The sequence below is a fragment of the Ctenopharyngodon idella genome, chromosome 14, assembly GCF_019924925.1.
Source record: "Ctenopharyngodon idella isolate HZGC_01 chromosome 14, HZGC01, whole genome shotgun sequence".
Taxonomy (NCBI): domain Eukaryota; kingdom Metazoa; phylum Chordata; class Actinopteri; order Cypriniformes; family Xenocyprididae; genus Ctenopharyngodon; species Ctenopharyngodon idella.
Genome location: NC_067233.1, coordinates 16,756,782 through 16,770,767, shown reverse-complemented (window position 1 = coordinate 16,770,767; position 13,986 = coordinate 16,756,782). Strand labels below are relative to the sequence as shown.

The following is a 13,986-nucleotide window of genomic DNA, read 5'->3' as shown; positions in this document are numbered from 1 at the left end:
TGATCAAAAATACAATAAAATCATAATATTGTGAAATATTACTGCCATTCGGAAACCGTGATGCATTTTTTTAGTATTCTATAAAAAATAGAAAGTCAAAAAGAAAGCATTTGCTTGAAATAGAAATCTTTGAAACAATGTAAAAGACTTTACTCTCACTTTTGATCCTATATAAGCAGTGCATTTGCATATATAACACTGATAGTAGATACTAAGAGAATTGACTGCATATTAATAGATAGTAAAAAAAAAAAAAATAAGATAAATGATTGCATAATAAAAGACAGTATAAAATATTCTAGAGGTATGCATCAGAGGGCTGAAATAAGACTGTACAATCCATTCATTTATATTATAAAACTTGTGTGTAGAGACAGACAGAAAACTCAAAAGTTGAGTATAAATCTTTTTATTATTTAGATGCAAGTATAATAAACATACTGTACTGTTAGAAGATAAATATTTACAATAGTTGCCTCGCAGTAGTTAGTAGAGAAAGCTAGTAGAGTCATTTCTCAATCACTGAATGAAAACTAAAACAAAAATCACTTCCTTAAACTCACAATACTCTGCTTTGATCTTACAAATTTTAGGGAGGTAATAAATGATTGTCTCCTAAAAGAAATAACAGACAACGTTTATTATCAGCACATGTCAGTGGCCACACAGCACTCCTACACACCTCTTAAAGGATTAAACAAGAGGACAGCCTTTGCATTTACCAAAATGGAGGGGAAAAAAAAAAAATGAAGACATTGTTTGCTGAAGAACATATCTGTGCTGGTACACGCCCGCCCTTCGAGAATGTTAAAGAGCTCCGGTAAAAGTTTTTCTCTCCCTGATGGCGACTGAGTCTCAGGTCTGGATCAAAAAAAGCTTGTGAAATTTCATTTTCATTCAATCACTGTAAAAGGAAAATTTACAAACCACACATTCCGCTTCGGCATGCACATTTTGAGATATCGATCCCTAAAGTGGAACGGAACAGTTAGCAGTTACATTGTGTTTAAGCCAGTGAGCATTTGATGAATATCCTTAGGGATACAATATTATTCAACCATCTCCCATCACCTATACAGATATAAACTGAACTTTACATTCAGGGATTATGGAAAACACCTGGAAAGTCACATCTTGATGGGGAACATTAAAACACAGTCAGTCTACCATCAAATGTACATTAACGGGCATATTGTTTCAGTACTTTATGCTGGCAAAGTTTCAATCACTAATGCAACTGTCTGCAGAGGATGCATTTCTCGAATCAACGTGTGTTTTGATTATGTAAAGCAGAGGAGCCCGAAGCTGTGAGGTAATGTAAGTCCAGTCAAATCTGTGTTAAAACAATTGGTGTGTGCAAGTGTTTAAATACATTACATATGTAATTATACTAATGAAAAGTTATACCATCACAAATCACTGCTGTATATTAATTTAAACTTTTTTTTTTTTTTTTTTTTTTAAACAGCAAGACACATGGCTTGGACAAAAAGGTTTCCTCTGACATCAGACCAGCGTAAGGAACAAGATTACAATCTGCACACACAAATCCTCTGATCTCTGATGAATATTCACAATGATGCACTAATCAAAATGCCATTCACTCCAATAACAGCCTTTATTACATTGGGAAGAGACGTAATTTGTTTATAAATCAACAAGCACCCGTTCACCAATCCTTATTTTTATTCCATGTTAATATGCATACTGAAAAACCATTTCTATCACGTACACGTGCAAAGAATCCCCGTTCGTGTATTTAAATGTGATCTCAAAAGAGGAAACTGTGGATATATTCTGGCAAGAAGTCACCCACACAGATGCATCACTCCCATTCGCTTAATAAAAGTCACAAAGAAAGAAAAAGAGGTGTTATACCATGGAAACTTAAAAATACTCTGCAATTAAAACAAATGGAGAGGAAGCGAAATGCGCACACACATACGTACTCATAAAAGCCTGTTTATACTAGGCTGTGTTAACAAATGAACGATCCGCAAGATCTTTTCCTCATTAGGTACACTTACTGACTCGGGTTCTACAGGTATGTTGCCACCAGCCTCTGTAAACTAAAAGCTTTGGAGAGGGAGGTGGCGTCACGGGGGAGAAGCCACCACAGAAGGCTCGTCATGCCAGTGAATGAGGATCATTCTAACTGCGGCTCCAAGAGGCCTTCAACACGTCATTCAGCTACGCTCCGAAAAAAGACATCAGAAGAAGATCTGTTTGGCATCTGATGGATTCTGCTCCATTGGACAATATGGGCATTTAAGCCTGGGAAAAGAGTTTAAGACATTGTCAGTAAGGAAAATAATACATTCATATCATTTATAACTGAAAACAACATTTAAGAACAACAATGAAATTAGTTTAAAAGGTGAAGTGTGACTAATAGCACAAAACAATGGTTGCCAGGGCATTGCTATGTGGTTGTTAATAGACTCTCATGCTTGAATGTCCCCAAAAAAACACCTTATTCATCACATATTTTACATTGTTGCAGCACCTCTCTTCCCACTCTGTTTAGTTCTGGTCTTTATAAAGTCCCTCCTTCCAAAAAGCACAGTGTGCTCTGATTGGTCAGCAATACCAGTCCAACCAGACCAATAGTGCTTACTGATATAAAGAATAACTCCCTTTGGAGTGTGCTTTGTAACTTTGCAGACCCTTTTCATGCTTTCATGCAACATTACACACTAAAAAAGTTGAAAATGTATAATAGGTCCTAATATATGTGACCGGTTCTGGCAAAATGAGAAAAATGTCAATTTTGGTCGAAATTGAGGTTTTCGCAAAAATTTGTTCATTAAGCCCTCGTCTAGCGATCCCAATGCTCCAAATAGCAATTAAACATCTAAAAGTATCTTTATTTGTACATTTTCTGAGGAGTACCTTTTCTTTGACCATGAAAAATGCTTCTTTTCTCTGCTTACTTCTGGATGACTGGCGCTTCCCTCAGCACAAGTTTGGTATCGCTGTAAAGCGCAGCATTCCAACTTTGTGAATATTTATAGCGAACTCTCGATAGCATAAGCCTGAACCAGTGAAACCAAGTTTCAACTCATGCTGATATAAACAAAACTATCCTACTCGCGCTGACTGACAGAACCGAAACGCGCGCAAAGACGCCTCAGCGTGCGATCCCGATATACACACATACACAGAATTACAGTATTTCAAAATATCTGTCTCGGTGAGTATTCATGCCAACATTATCTGTTATGTCTTAAGTGAACATTTGGTTAACTGTTGGGGAAAAACATCTGATGTATAACATTAGATCCATGTGGTACAGTAGGTCTTAATATATAGGCTGTCTGTTTCATTAATGTTAATCAAACAATTGTGGAATCATGGAAAAAAAAGTTATATATTTTTTTAGAAATGGGTTTTGGCTTGGTTTGTGCCAAATTTTGTGGTATAACCAGGGATTTTAAGGCACGGTTGCTAGGTGATTTTGTTTTGGAACCTTCAGAAAACTTTAACTTGATTTTTCTCAAAACTGACTTTGCTGACTCTATCGATTTCAAACAGATGTAGCTCTGTCATTTTTTGTGGGATTCCAACAAATCATACATCATTTTGAAGTTTTTTTTTTTTAATAGAGAATGCAAGGATAACAATAACTCATTTTTGAAAATTTGCTCATTGCGACTCATTTTGCCAGCAAGGTCATATATAATAGGGCCTCTTTAACATAAAAAGAATAACAAACTTCATCTTTAAAAAGTGGAGAAAAGCTTAAGAATGGGTTAAAACAGATCGCATGAAAAGGTTAAAAAATAATTCTGCAATAATATGTCAATCAACTACTGCTACTAGTGCTACTGCTGATAGCAACAACTGCAGATTGCACTTTTTAAATAATCAGGCATCAGGTCTAGGGTCAGTTTGCCAGAACAGATTAAACTTTAAATGTAAATGAAGTACGCTTCATTTGTGTCTGGGTGATGCATAAGTCAGAGTCTTACTTTCCAGCATTGGTGAGTTTGTTAAGAGCGTCTCTTGATATGACATGTCCACAGATGAGCTTCATGGGTGGATTGCTCTCTGACGTCTGCTGCCTCAAGATAGGACAGGCAAACACAGAGTGATACCAGCACTTCTTCCCCAGGTCTATTTCAATCTAAACACACACAGACACACAGACAACAGGGATGGATAAAGCATTAATGGTCTTTGAAATGACCACAGTTATTCATTATTAATTATAATTAGCAGATGTATCAGCCAATCATTGGCCAATAAAAAGTAAGTATCTTACACATATCAGACATGGATATAATTAATAAAGCCAGTGGTAACCATAACCATGATTGATTTGTATTTCAGTGTTTTCTGTTTATAATAACTTAGAGCAATCTGAATAAGGAGATGAACAGAATGCATACTTTATTTATCTTAATTTTGGTAGTCCATTGGTTTAAATTTGTCAGTCACATACAAATGACTATCACTTTATTTTCCATATCTCAGCTGGTCTTAAAACATGTTATAGAGATACTTTTAGTTTATTTTGTTGTGTAAATAATTATTTTAATCAATTATTTGTGTTGCATAATTAATTATCAGGGTAACAGTTTGATAACTGAACTATCAAACTACTGGTATCAGTAAATCTTGTTCTAAGTCATTAGTGCATCACTAATTATAATGTAAACATTTCACATTACAATTCATATAAGTAAAATATTTCAAAGACAATTATACATTTAAAACTTTTAGAACAAGCATTAAAGATAAAGAGAGAGACTTACTGGCAGTTCATCCTTATGTGTCCAAACACCGCTGCACTGTCTCTGTTCAATAACCTGTTTGATGTTCATGAGAACAGGCAGCGCCATACAGCCGGACGCAAAACTGATGGAGAGTTCAAATAAAAAACAGGATTTAGTAATAATAAAGCATAAATTATTCAAGCTAAGAAAAGATTTTACTGTCAATACAAATTGCAAGTAAAAGGTGCCTAAAACAGAGTAGGACTGTCAATCGATAAATTTTCATCTAATTAATTACATGACATGCTGAATAATTGAAATTCATCAAAAATATTAAACAGCACAACTGTTTTCAACATTGATAATAATAAGAAATGTTTCTTGAGCACCAAGTTAGCATATTAGAATGATTTCTAAAAGATTATGTGACACTGAAGACTGGAGTAAAGATGCTAAAAATTACTTTAAATTAAAATAGAAAATGGTTATTTTAAAATTGCATTATTTCACACAAGAGCACTTTCAAAAACATAAAATCTTACCGATCCCAAACTTACATTATGCAGTCGAGTAAAGCACTGAATAAACAAAACAAAAATTGGCCCTTCAAGTTAAAGATTTTAAAAGTTTAACTTTTAAAAGCGTGCCTCAAGAGCCTTGTGTTTTCCTCCATTCCATTGAACTTCATCTAAAACTTGTATAAAGACTTGGGCCTGGTTTCACAGACAGGGCTTAAATTAAGCCAGGATTAGGCCTTAGTTCAATTAAGACATTTAAAGGATTAGTTTACTTCAGAATTTAAATTTCCTGATAATTTACTAACCCCCATGTCATCCAAGATGTTCATGTCCTTCTTTCTTGAGTCATTTGCTGTTAAACGCAGCTCTATTCCCCAGCAGAGGAATAAGGGTCTAATCTAGTGAAACGATCGGTCATTTTCTAAGAAAAAATAAAAATGATATACTTTTTAACCACAAATGCTTGTCTTGCTCTGCGATGTGCCACAAATAACGTATTCACGTTGGAAAGGTCACGCGTGACGTAGGAGGAAGTCCTGAGCAAAGACTAAGCCAAACGGCCTTTACAAAAAAAAAGGTAAAACAACGATATCGGGCGATTTTGAAGTTGGAGTTGAAGTTGGTTTTTCGCCCTACCATGGTACTTCTGCCTACGTCACGCGTGACTTTTCCAACGTGATTACGTAATGCGTGGCGCATCACAGAGCAGTGCAAGATGAGCATTTGTGGTTAAAAAGTATATACATTTTTTTTTTTTTTTTTTTTAGAAAATGACTGATTGCTTCGCTAGATAAGACCCTTATTCCTCATCTGGGATCATGTAGAGCCCTTTGAAGCTGCACTGAAACTGCAATTTGGACCTTCAACCCGTTGGTAGCCGTTGAAGCCCACTATTTTGGAGAAAAATCCTGGAATGTTTTCCTCAAAAACCTTAAATTCTTTTTCGACTGAAGAAAGACAGACAAGAACATCTTGGATGACATGGGGGGAGTAAATTACCAGGAAATTTTAATTCTGAAGTGAACTAATCCTTTAATAGCTTTTGTAAACATCCCTTAGAAAAACACATTATTGGTGTACATCTTGAGACAAAACAATGGCAGCGACATATTTTAAGATATGTCAGTGCAAATTGCTTTCAATTAAAACAGCTCAAACATGCATTTTAGTCTGGGCTTAAGCCTTGTTGAGGGTTGAAGACATGAATTAATTCAGAAGTTCTGCAGAAGGCCTGATGTCTAAGTAATCATTGGTTAGGGCCTACGTTTAAAATCCTACATGATCAGAAGAGATTTTAGGACTTGTAAGAGCAGATTGTAGACTTTTTTTCTGACCTGACACTGAGTGGGGACTCCACAGAGAGTCCAAGCAGGGCGCAAGCGTCCCGTGTGAAGATGTTACAGATCTCTGCCCACTGATCCGTCTCCAGCAGACTGCGGTATGGAGAGTTCTCGATCCCATGGCGGAGGTACACTAGACTACCCATTAAGATCTGAATATCTAGAGAGCACACACAAACAAGGCTCAGATATCATCTCAGACTTTGTTCATTACAATGAATCTGGTGGTGTAATACAGCTGTCAATCCATCAAGAACTTTAAAATGAACAAAATAACTGCTTCAATTAACATGACATTACTGGTAAAACAGCTTCAAGGCCAGTGTGATTTGGTTCCACCAATATGTTTACATGAAAGCCTTGCTGAGGTTAAAGAGGCAGTTTTTCATCTATTTGGGACTGAACCTTTCCTCACCTCTCTGATGCTGCGAGGCAAACGGTTGGAAATGGCGTGCATACTGTAAAGCTTCCTGCTGTTTGCTGATGCCCCCGTTGAGCAGGCTGATGAAATAGAGTCTGTGAAGCTTGAACTCAAGGGTGCTGTTCAGATCCAGCAGCCGCTGACGGTTTGTCACCGCCCACCTACCACAGCAATCATACAACCAAAATAACCATTAGAACTACTAACCTGAAATCTACAACAACAAAATAATATTTTAAGCCACACCCCATCCAATTCAATGTTCTCAAGGAATCCAGGGTATGTTTAAAGACTGAGAGGATGTGCATACCATACAAAAGTTTGGGGTCAGTAAGATTTTTTACAATTTTGATCTCTTATGCTCACCAAGGCTGCATTTATTTGATCGAAAATAGAGTAAAACCAGTAATATTGTGAAATATTTTTTTTTTACCATTTTTACCATACCCCAGACTTTTGAAAGGCAGTGTACATGAAGATAAAATAAAAAAGGGCAGTAGAAAACAGAAAGATGGGACACATACTCTAAAGCTGGTCTGAGATCTTGTGTTCTTAAAGCCTCTAAAATGCGGTTGAGCTCCAGAAATGGCTGTTTCATGCTCATGTCGATTACTACACCAGACTCCTGTGAAGTTAGATTGAAACACTCAATGTTAGTGCCAGGATCAAATTGTCAACAAAATACAAGCACTTATATATCCAGAGGTTAACATAAATGTGAAGTACAGCAATGTTTACAGAAATGCATACTCATTTTTACAGTATTTTTAGAATAACACAAAAGAAAAGCATACCTGGCAGAGGTCCTCTGCAACACTCAGCATGCCTTGTCGATACAGGTGTTCTACGATAGTTTCACTGAGGTATTTCTGTCTCTCTGGAGAGTCCCAGACATTTTCAGCTACAACTGCACTCACCTCTGCATCAAAATTCTGGACAAAAGAATACAGCAATTAAAAGACATTTCCAACCACATATTATTTACTATGGTAAATCATACTATAAGGCTAAATTTATCATCAATGTAGTACAGAATTTGAGCTGTACTTTGTCACTTTTAACAAAGAAACTAGAAAGCAATCAGAAACTACTGTGAAAAGTGAAAATGGGACTGGGAATGTCACAGACATTTACTTGAAGTGAGATTTTAAGGTAATGTTTCAATAATTTAACATATTTGTTAACATATATGTTCACGGTTCTCTGATGCCAGATAATCGTCACATGGCTGCAGGTAAACAAATAAATTATTAAAACTTTTAAAAGTGTTTTATTTTAATTTTACATTATTAGCTTTCATCAATCAAGAACGGTCTGCAGTTCCCTCACAAAACTTCTAGGTGTTTGCAAACCCCAGTTTGGGAAACCTTAACTTAGATACATTGTTGTTGTGTTTAATGTGCTGTTAATATTTGATTCAATTAAAATGAACAACAACATCATAAACAATTAAGATCTCGAACTCTTACTCGGTCAATCGCTTTCCCCACTTTCGACACACTACCATGGATGTCCTTATGCCTTGAGGCGAGCATCTGTACAGTTTCCTTGATTTCCTTACAGCACTGGGCCATTGTTTGATGGAGCACTGACAAATCCGCATCTTGTACACCTAGAGTAGAAATAGCAATGGAGTACAATGAAATATAACAACTCAGTGGACTTTGATCTAAACAGACATATGCTACTGTGACTCATCTATGTAACAGAGTTATGCTTATGTAACCATCTACAAACCTAACGTGTGGGCTAGAGGTTATACAGCTAAACAGTTTTTTCTCTGTTTTTACATGTTTGTTTGCACTGCAGGCTATTATTTATGCAGGCATCTAAAGTACACCTATTGTTCCTGACTTAAAGTCACTGAATTGGGTTTTTTCAAAGCTGAAAAGGCACTTGTTTGACTTCCTCCTCCTCCTCCTCCTCTTTAGACTTGTTTTCATTTACAAGCATTGACATATGAGTCACTCTCTCACAAGTTGATAACTGGCTTTCGGAGCTAAAAATAAATTTTACCACTGTATGATAACATCATTTTGTAAATTTCAGTACCGATGTGGCACTATTCAGCAGATGAAAAATATAAAAATAATTATTTTTATCATGAAAATTAGCTAGCATTCACATGCAAGTATGAGTGAGATACCATATTCTTCTACAAATGAATCTTTGGCTTTGTCTATTGTCTTTATACATACGCACACATAGGTAACATTTTACAGTGTCCTTGTTAAATGTTCCATGTAGTTACTATAACTATAAATTATGCATAATTACATTCAACTAACCATAAACCAAACCCTAACCCTATAGTAAGTTAATTAATATTACTCAGTACTTTTATATATATATATATTAGTGCTGTCAAAATTAGCACGTTAATGCACGCAATTAATTTTTTTCAGTTTAATCGTGTTAAAAATGTTTAACGCAATTAATGCAGCATCCGCCCATTTTAAAATGCCCGTTTTGTCAATTATCCTCGTAAGAGCAGTCTTAATGAGATAAATAATGTCTTAAATGAAAATGAGATGCGGGTCAGATCCGCATCATGTTTGGCAGCGGTAGGTCTTAAAGGTCATCTATTATGCTAAATCCACTTTTACAAGGCGTTTGGATATAAATGTGTGTTAGCAGTGTGTGAACACAACCACCCCACAATGATAAAAATCCACCAACTCCTTTTTTTTTTTTTAAATCCCCATTAAACCAAAGCAGTTTCATTAGACAAGCTGTTTTGATTCTCTGAGTAATGTGACGTCACATTACTCATGCCCCGCCCACGGCCGCTGATTGACAGTCCTGAATTACCATGATTTCCGCCCTCAGCGAGCTGTACGCTGTCCGCCATTTTCTCCGCGGTCGAGCAGCTGTAGCGACAACAATTTCTTATAAGTAAATGATATGTTTTGTTGTTGGATGTAAGAGTGAACATAACAGTCTTCATTTACTGACATCTGAGCCGCTGAACGCAGTGGATTAGTTTTATTTTTGAAGTGAATGCGCCACAGATCTAATATACACATACGATTTCTGTAACGTTGCCTGCTATTTACTTTCACAGACATAACTGACTGTATATGTGAACTGTGTGTGTTTTTGACAGAAACTTGTGTGTATCTGACAGTTTAAACAAAACAAAAAATGTGAACGAGAAGTTACTCACGAGACTTGACGTCTGACAGCCAGCTGCCTGTGTGTGTGCTTCAGATAAGTGCGCTCACAAAACGATCCATTAGAAGTTTAAACTGATATAGCTTTAAAACACGTGGAAATAATAAACTTTAATGATGAAAGAAGAACTATGCTATCCGTGAGAGTGTTTGCGATACAGATGATAATCAAAACCAAGCATATCTTGTTAATATTTGTCAGAAAATCTGATTGAGGCAGGAACTATGAGGATAGAAAGGGGGCGGGGCACAGCAGCTCATTTGCATTTAAAGGCACATGCATGAAATAAGCCTGTTTTTGACTGTAGTCAGAAATGGGTATTTACAACATGGATTTATAAATGATCTGAGGTATTTTAAGCTGAAACTTCACAGACAAAGTCTGGGGTAGGAAGGTCACAGGTAAATATGACATTTATTATAATGGGTTTAGCCTACGTGAAGATTGTTTTAAGTTCACTTAAATTTACTTAAAATTTTTTAATTAAATTCTCTTAAAATTGTTTTTTCACCTAATAAATGTTGAAATTGATAGTTTTTAGTTATACTGTAATGTTCAGTGTCTATAATTAAAAAAATAAATTTCATAGAGACATTAGGGTCAGTGATACTGGCCTTCATTCATAAAAAAGATGCCATTAAAACAAATATTTAAAATATACTGTCTTTAAGTTGTTTCGACATTAATTTGGAGTAAATGTGAAATTATTACAATATAAAAATATTAAAAACTCCAATCTTTTTAATTGTGATTAATCGTGATTAAATTCAGGAAAAACTATTGCAATTAATTAGTTAATTTTTTTAATTGATTGACAGCACTAATTATATATAATACTAATATATATATATATATATATATATATATATATATATATATATATATATACACTTTAAAATAAAGTGTAACCGCAAATATAATTCTGCCGTGTATCATTCAGATGAATCACCAAGCCTTAATTTCATCAATCACCAATAGCTGTTTTGTTGCCTAAGGTATAGATACCGAACTACTAGACACTCATATTGTACCAAAGCCCAAATTATGGCGTCCAAGCAGATTCTGAGCTCACCGTAGGCAACCAATCGACTCCTCAGCTCACAGACGTTCCTCAAGAGTTCATCCAGCCGTTCTTCTGACTGATGTCCATACGTGACAAACCTGTGTAGCACCTTCTCAAGCTCCCGTTCCACACATGCACACTGCTCCATCAGCACAGCCGTTACAGCTTACACACACACACACACGTCCTGCAAAACAACAGAAAATAAAAGTCAACATCAATATACAGATTACACACCTACTACATTAGGTTTGTAATCTACTACTATTACTACATATTTAGGTTGCTCATTCCAGGCATTAGTATAAAACTCAAAATGCAATAACATAAATTTGGTAATCATCTGGTTTAGGTTGGTATGGTGGAACTTGGGACTAAATATTTAAATATAAAAGCAATCAAACTAATTTCGAGGTAAATCATTTAAATGAACAACTTTAATGAAATTATTGCATGACTGAGTGCTGATTAAATCAAGCCAATGGGTCAGTAAATGCATTCCAAGGAAGACAAGATTGCCAAAAATCACACTGACACCTTGAGTAAAAAAAACAACAACAAAAAAACCAAACAAACAATGAATCTAGTATTTAGATTCCTAGACTAAAGACATGCAACAGCAATGTTCTTCTAAAAACAAACAGATCACTTACAAGATATAGTTCCAAGAATTTAGGTTCACAGGCCTGTTGTCATCAAAACAAACAAGCCTAAAAATACTGAAATGCTTTGCACCCAGCTAACCTTAATTGGAATAAAATGTTACACTAAAAAGCAGTACTGTATCAATGCATAATTAAGCAATCATAAACAAGTCTGAATTAAACTAAGCATGAATAAACTACTATGAATTTCTCAGTTTAAAACAAATGTATAAAAAGTCTGCCGGGGGTCAGGGTTATACAGCCCAAACACTGCATAATGATGGAGCTAAAATAGCCAGCGGCTATCAATCTCAGTTTATTTCAACTGTTTGAGTAAGCCACTACAATGACAACTATGTCTACTAAAAGAAAACAGTGAAAATCTTTGAAATTGTGCGTTGAAATTAGATACTACATGATCAAAACAATCAGTTAGCTTGTTAGCATAACCGGGACAAGATCTAGCCATTACAACGAGTCTAAAACTCGCAAATTCAGCACGTACTTTGACACTAACGATTGTAATTAAGTCGTGTCAGTCTATTACTGACCTTAAACGAATTTTAGAAGGCTGTGTCAAACGCGTAAATTAAATAATACATGATGTTCTTGCCTGTTTTGACACCACTTCACCAGCAGACGTCCCTGATGCGATGCGGTGAGTCTCTTCTTCAGGAGTGATGTGTGTGTTTGACGCTGTGCTGCCACCCGCGGCCTGGAGGTGTGATGGATTTACCTCAATGGTAAGATCAACAAAGCACAAATACTTTGGATACATGTGTACAAATCACAACTTTGACCATTTTGATAGTCTTAGATGGTTTAAGGTGGTTTCCCAGTCTTACTAGTTTTAAAGTGTCTATAAAACCAGTCAACAGATTGGAGACCATCTAAAACCAGCAAAACAGAAATGTTCTAGTTTAAAACAAACATACAGGTGCTGGTCATATAATTAGAATATCATCAAAAAGTTCATTTTTTTATTATAAATTATTTTTAAACATGAAACTTTCATATATTCTAGATTCCCTACATGTAAAGTAAAACATTTCAAAAGTTTTTTTTTTAAATTTTGATGATTAGAGCGTACAGCTCATGAAAGTCCAAAATCCAGTATTTCAAAATATTAGAATATTTCCTAAGATCAATCAAAAAATGGATTTGCAAAACAGAAAAGTTCAAGTTCTTTAAAGTATGTTCTTTTGTGCACTCAATACTTGATCGGCAGGACATATTACAGCAAATGACTTGCTCCTAGCACAAATTACTGCATCAGTGAAGTGTGGCATGGAAGTGATCAGCCTGTGGCACTGCTGAGGCACTATTGAGCCTTCAGATCATCTGTATATTGTTGGATCGACTGTTTCTCATCTTTCTCTTGAAAATATCCCATAGATTCAGGTCAGGCATATTGGCTGGCCAATAAAGCACAGTAATATCATGCTCAGCAAACCACTTGGAAGTGGTTTTTGCACTGTGGGCAGGTGCTAAAGTCCTGCAGGAAAAGGAAATCAGCATCTCCATAAAGCTTGTCAGCAGATGGAAGCATAAAGTGCTCCAAAATCTCCTGGAAGATGGCTGCATTGACTTTGCACTTGATAAAACACAATGGACCAACACCAGCAGACGTCACGGCCCCCCCCAAATCATTATTGACTTCAGAAACTTCACACTAGACTTCAAGCAGCTTGGATTCTGTGCCTCTCCAGTCTTCCTTCATACTCTGGGACCATGATTTCAACATGAAATGCAAAATTTACTTTTATCTGAAAAGAGGACTTTCGACCACTGTTCACTGTCCAGTTCTTTTTCTCCTTAGCCCAGGTAAGATGCTTCTGACGTTGTCTCTGGTTCAGAAGTGGCTTGGTAGTCCTTTTCCTGAAGATGTCTGAGTGTGGTGACTCTTGATCCGCTGACTCCGGCTTCATTCTACTCATTGTGAAGCTCTCCCAAGTGTTTGAATTGGCTTTACTTGACAGTATTCTCAAGCTTGCGGTCATCCCTGTTGCTTGTGCACCTTTGCCTACCCAATTTCTTCCTTCCAGTCAACTTTGCATTTAATATGCTTTGATATACACTCTGTAAACAGCCACCCCATTCAGTAATGA

General features: G+C 36.0%; 1 protein-coding gene across 3 annotated transcripts; it reads right to left on the bottom strand.

Moving 5' to 3' along the window:
- Positions 1-393: 393 nt before the first annotated feature.
- Positions 394-12,655, bottom strand: rmnd5b (required for meiotic nuclear division 5 homolog B). Of its 3 annotated transcripts, none has more exons than XM_051860027.1 (10): positions 12,492-12,655; positions 11,244-11,421; positions 8,467-8,609; positions 7,792-7,929; positions 7,522-7,622; positions 6,992-7,158; positions 6,571-6,736; positions 4,758-4,860; positions 3,972-4,126; positions 394-2,274 (listed from the first exon to the last, which is right to left on the bottom strand). In XM_051860027.1, the coding sequence occupies exons 2-10, from the start codon at positions 11,380-11,382 to the stop codon at positions 2,211-2,213; spliced, it is 1,176 nt and encodes a 391-aa protein (XP_051715987.1). In that variant the 5' UTR covers positions 11,383-11,421; positions 12,492-12,655; the 3' UTR covers positions 394-2,210. The 3 variants fall into 3 exon arrangements, with proteins under 3 accessions (XP_051715987.1, XP_051715988.1, XP_051715989.1); XM_051860028.1 differs by having other exon boundaries at positions 12,430-12,589; XM_051860029.1 differs by lacking the exon at positions 12,492-12,655 and adding an exon at positions 11,888-12,055.
- Positions 12,656-13,986: the final 1,331 nt, after the last annotated feature.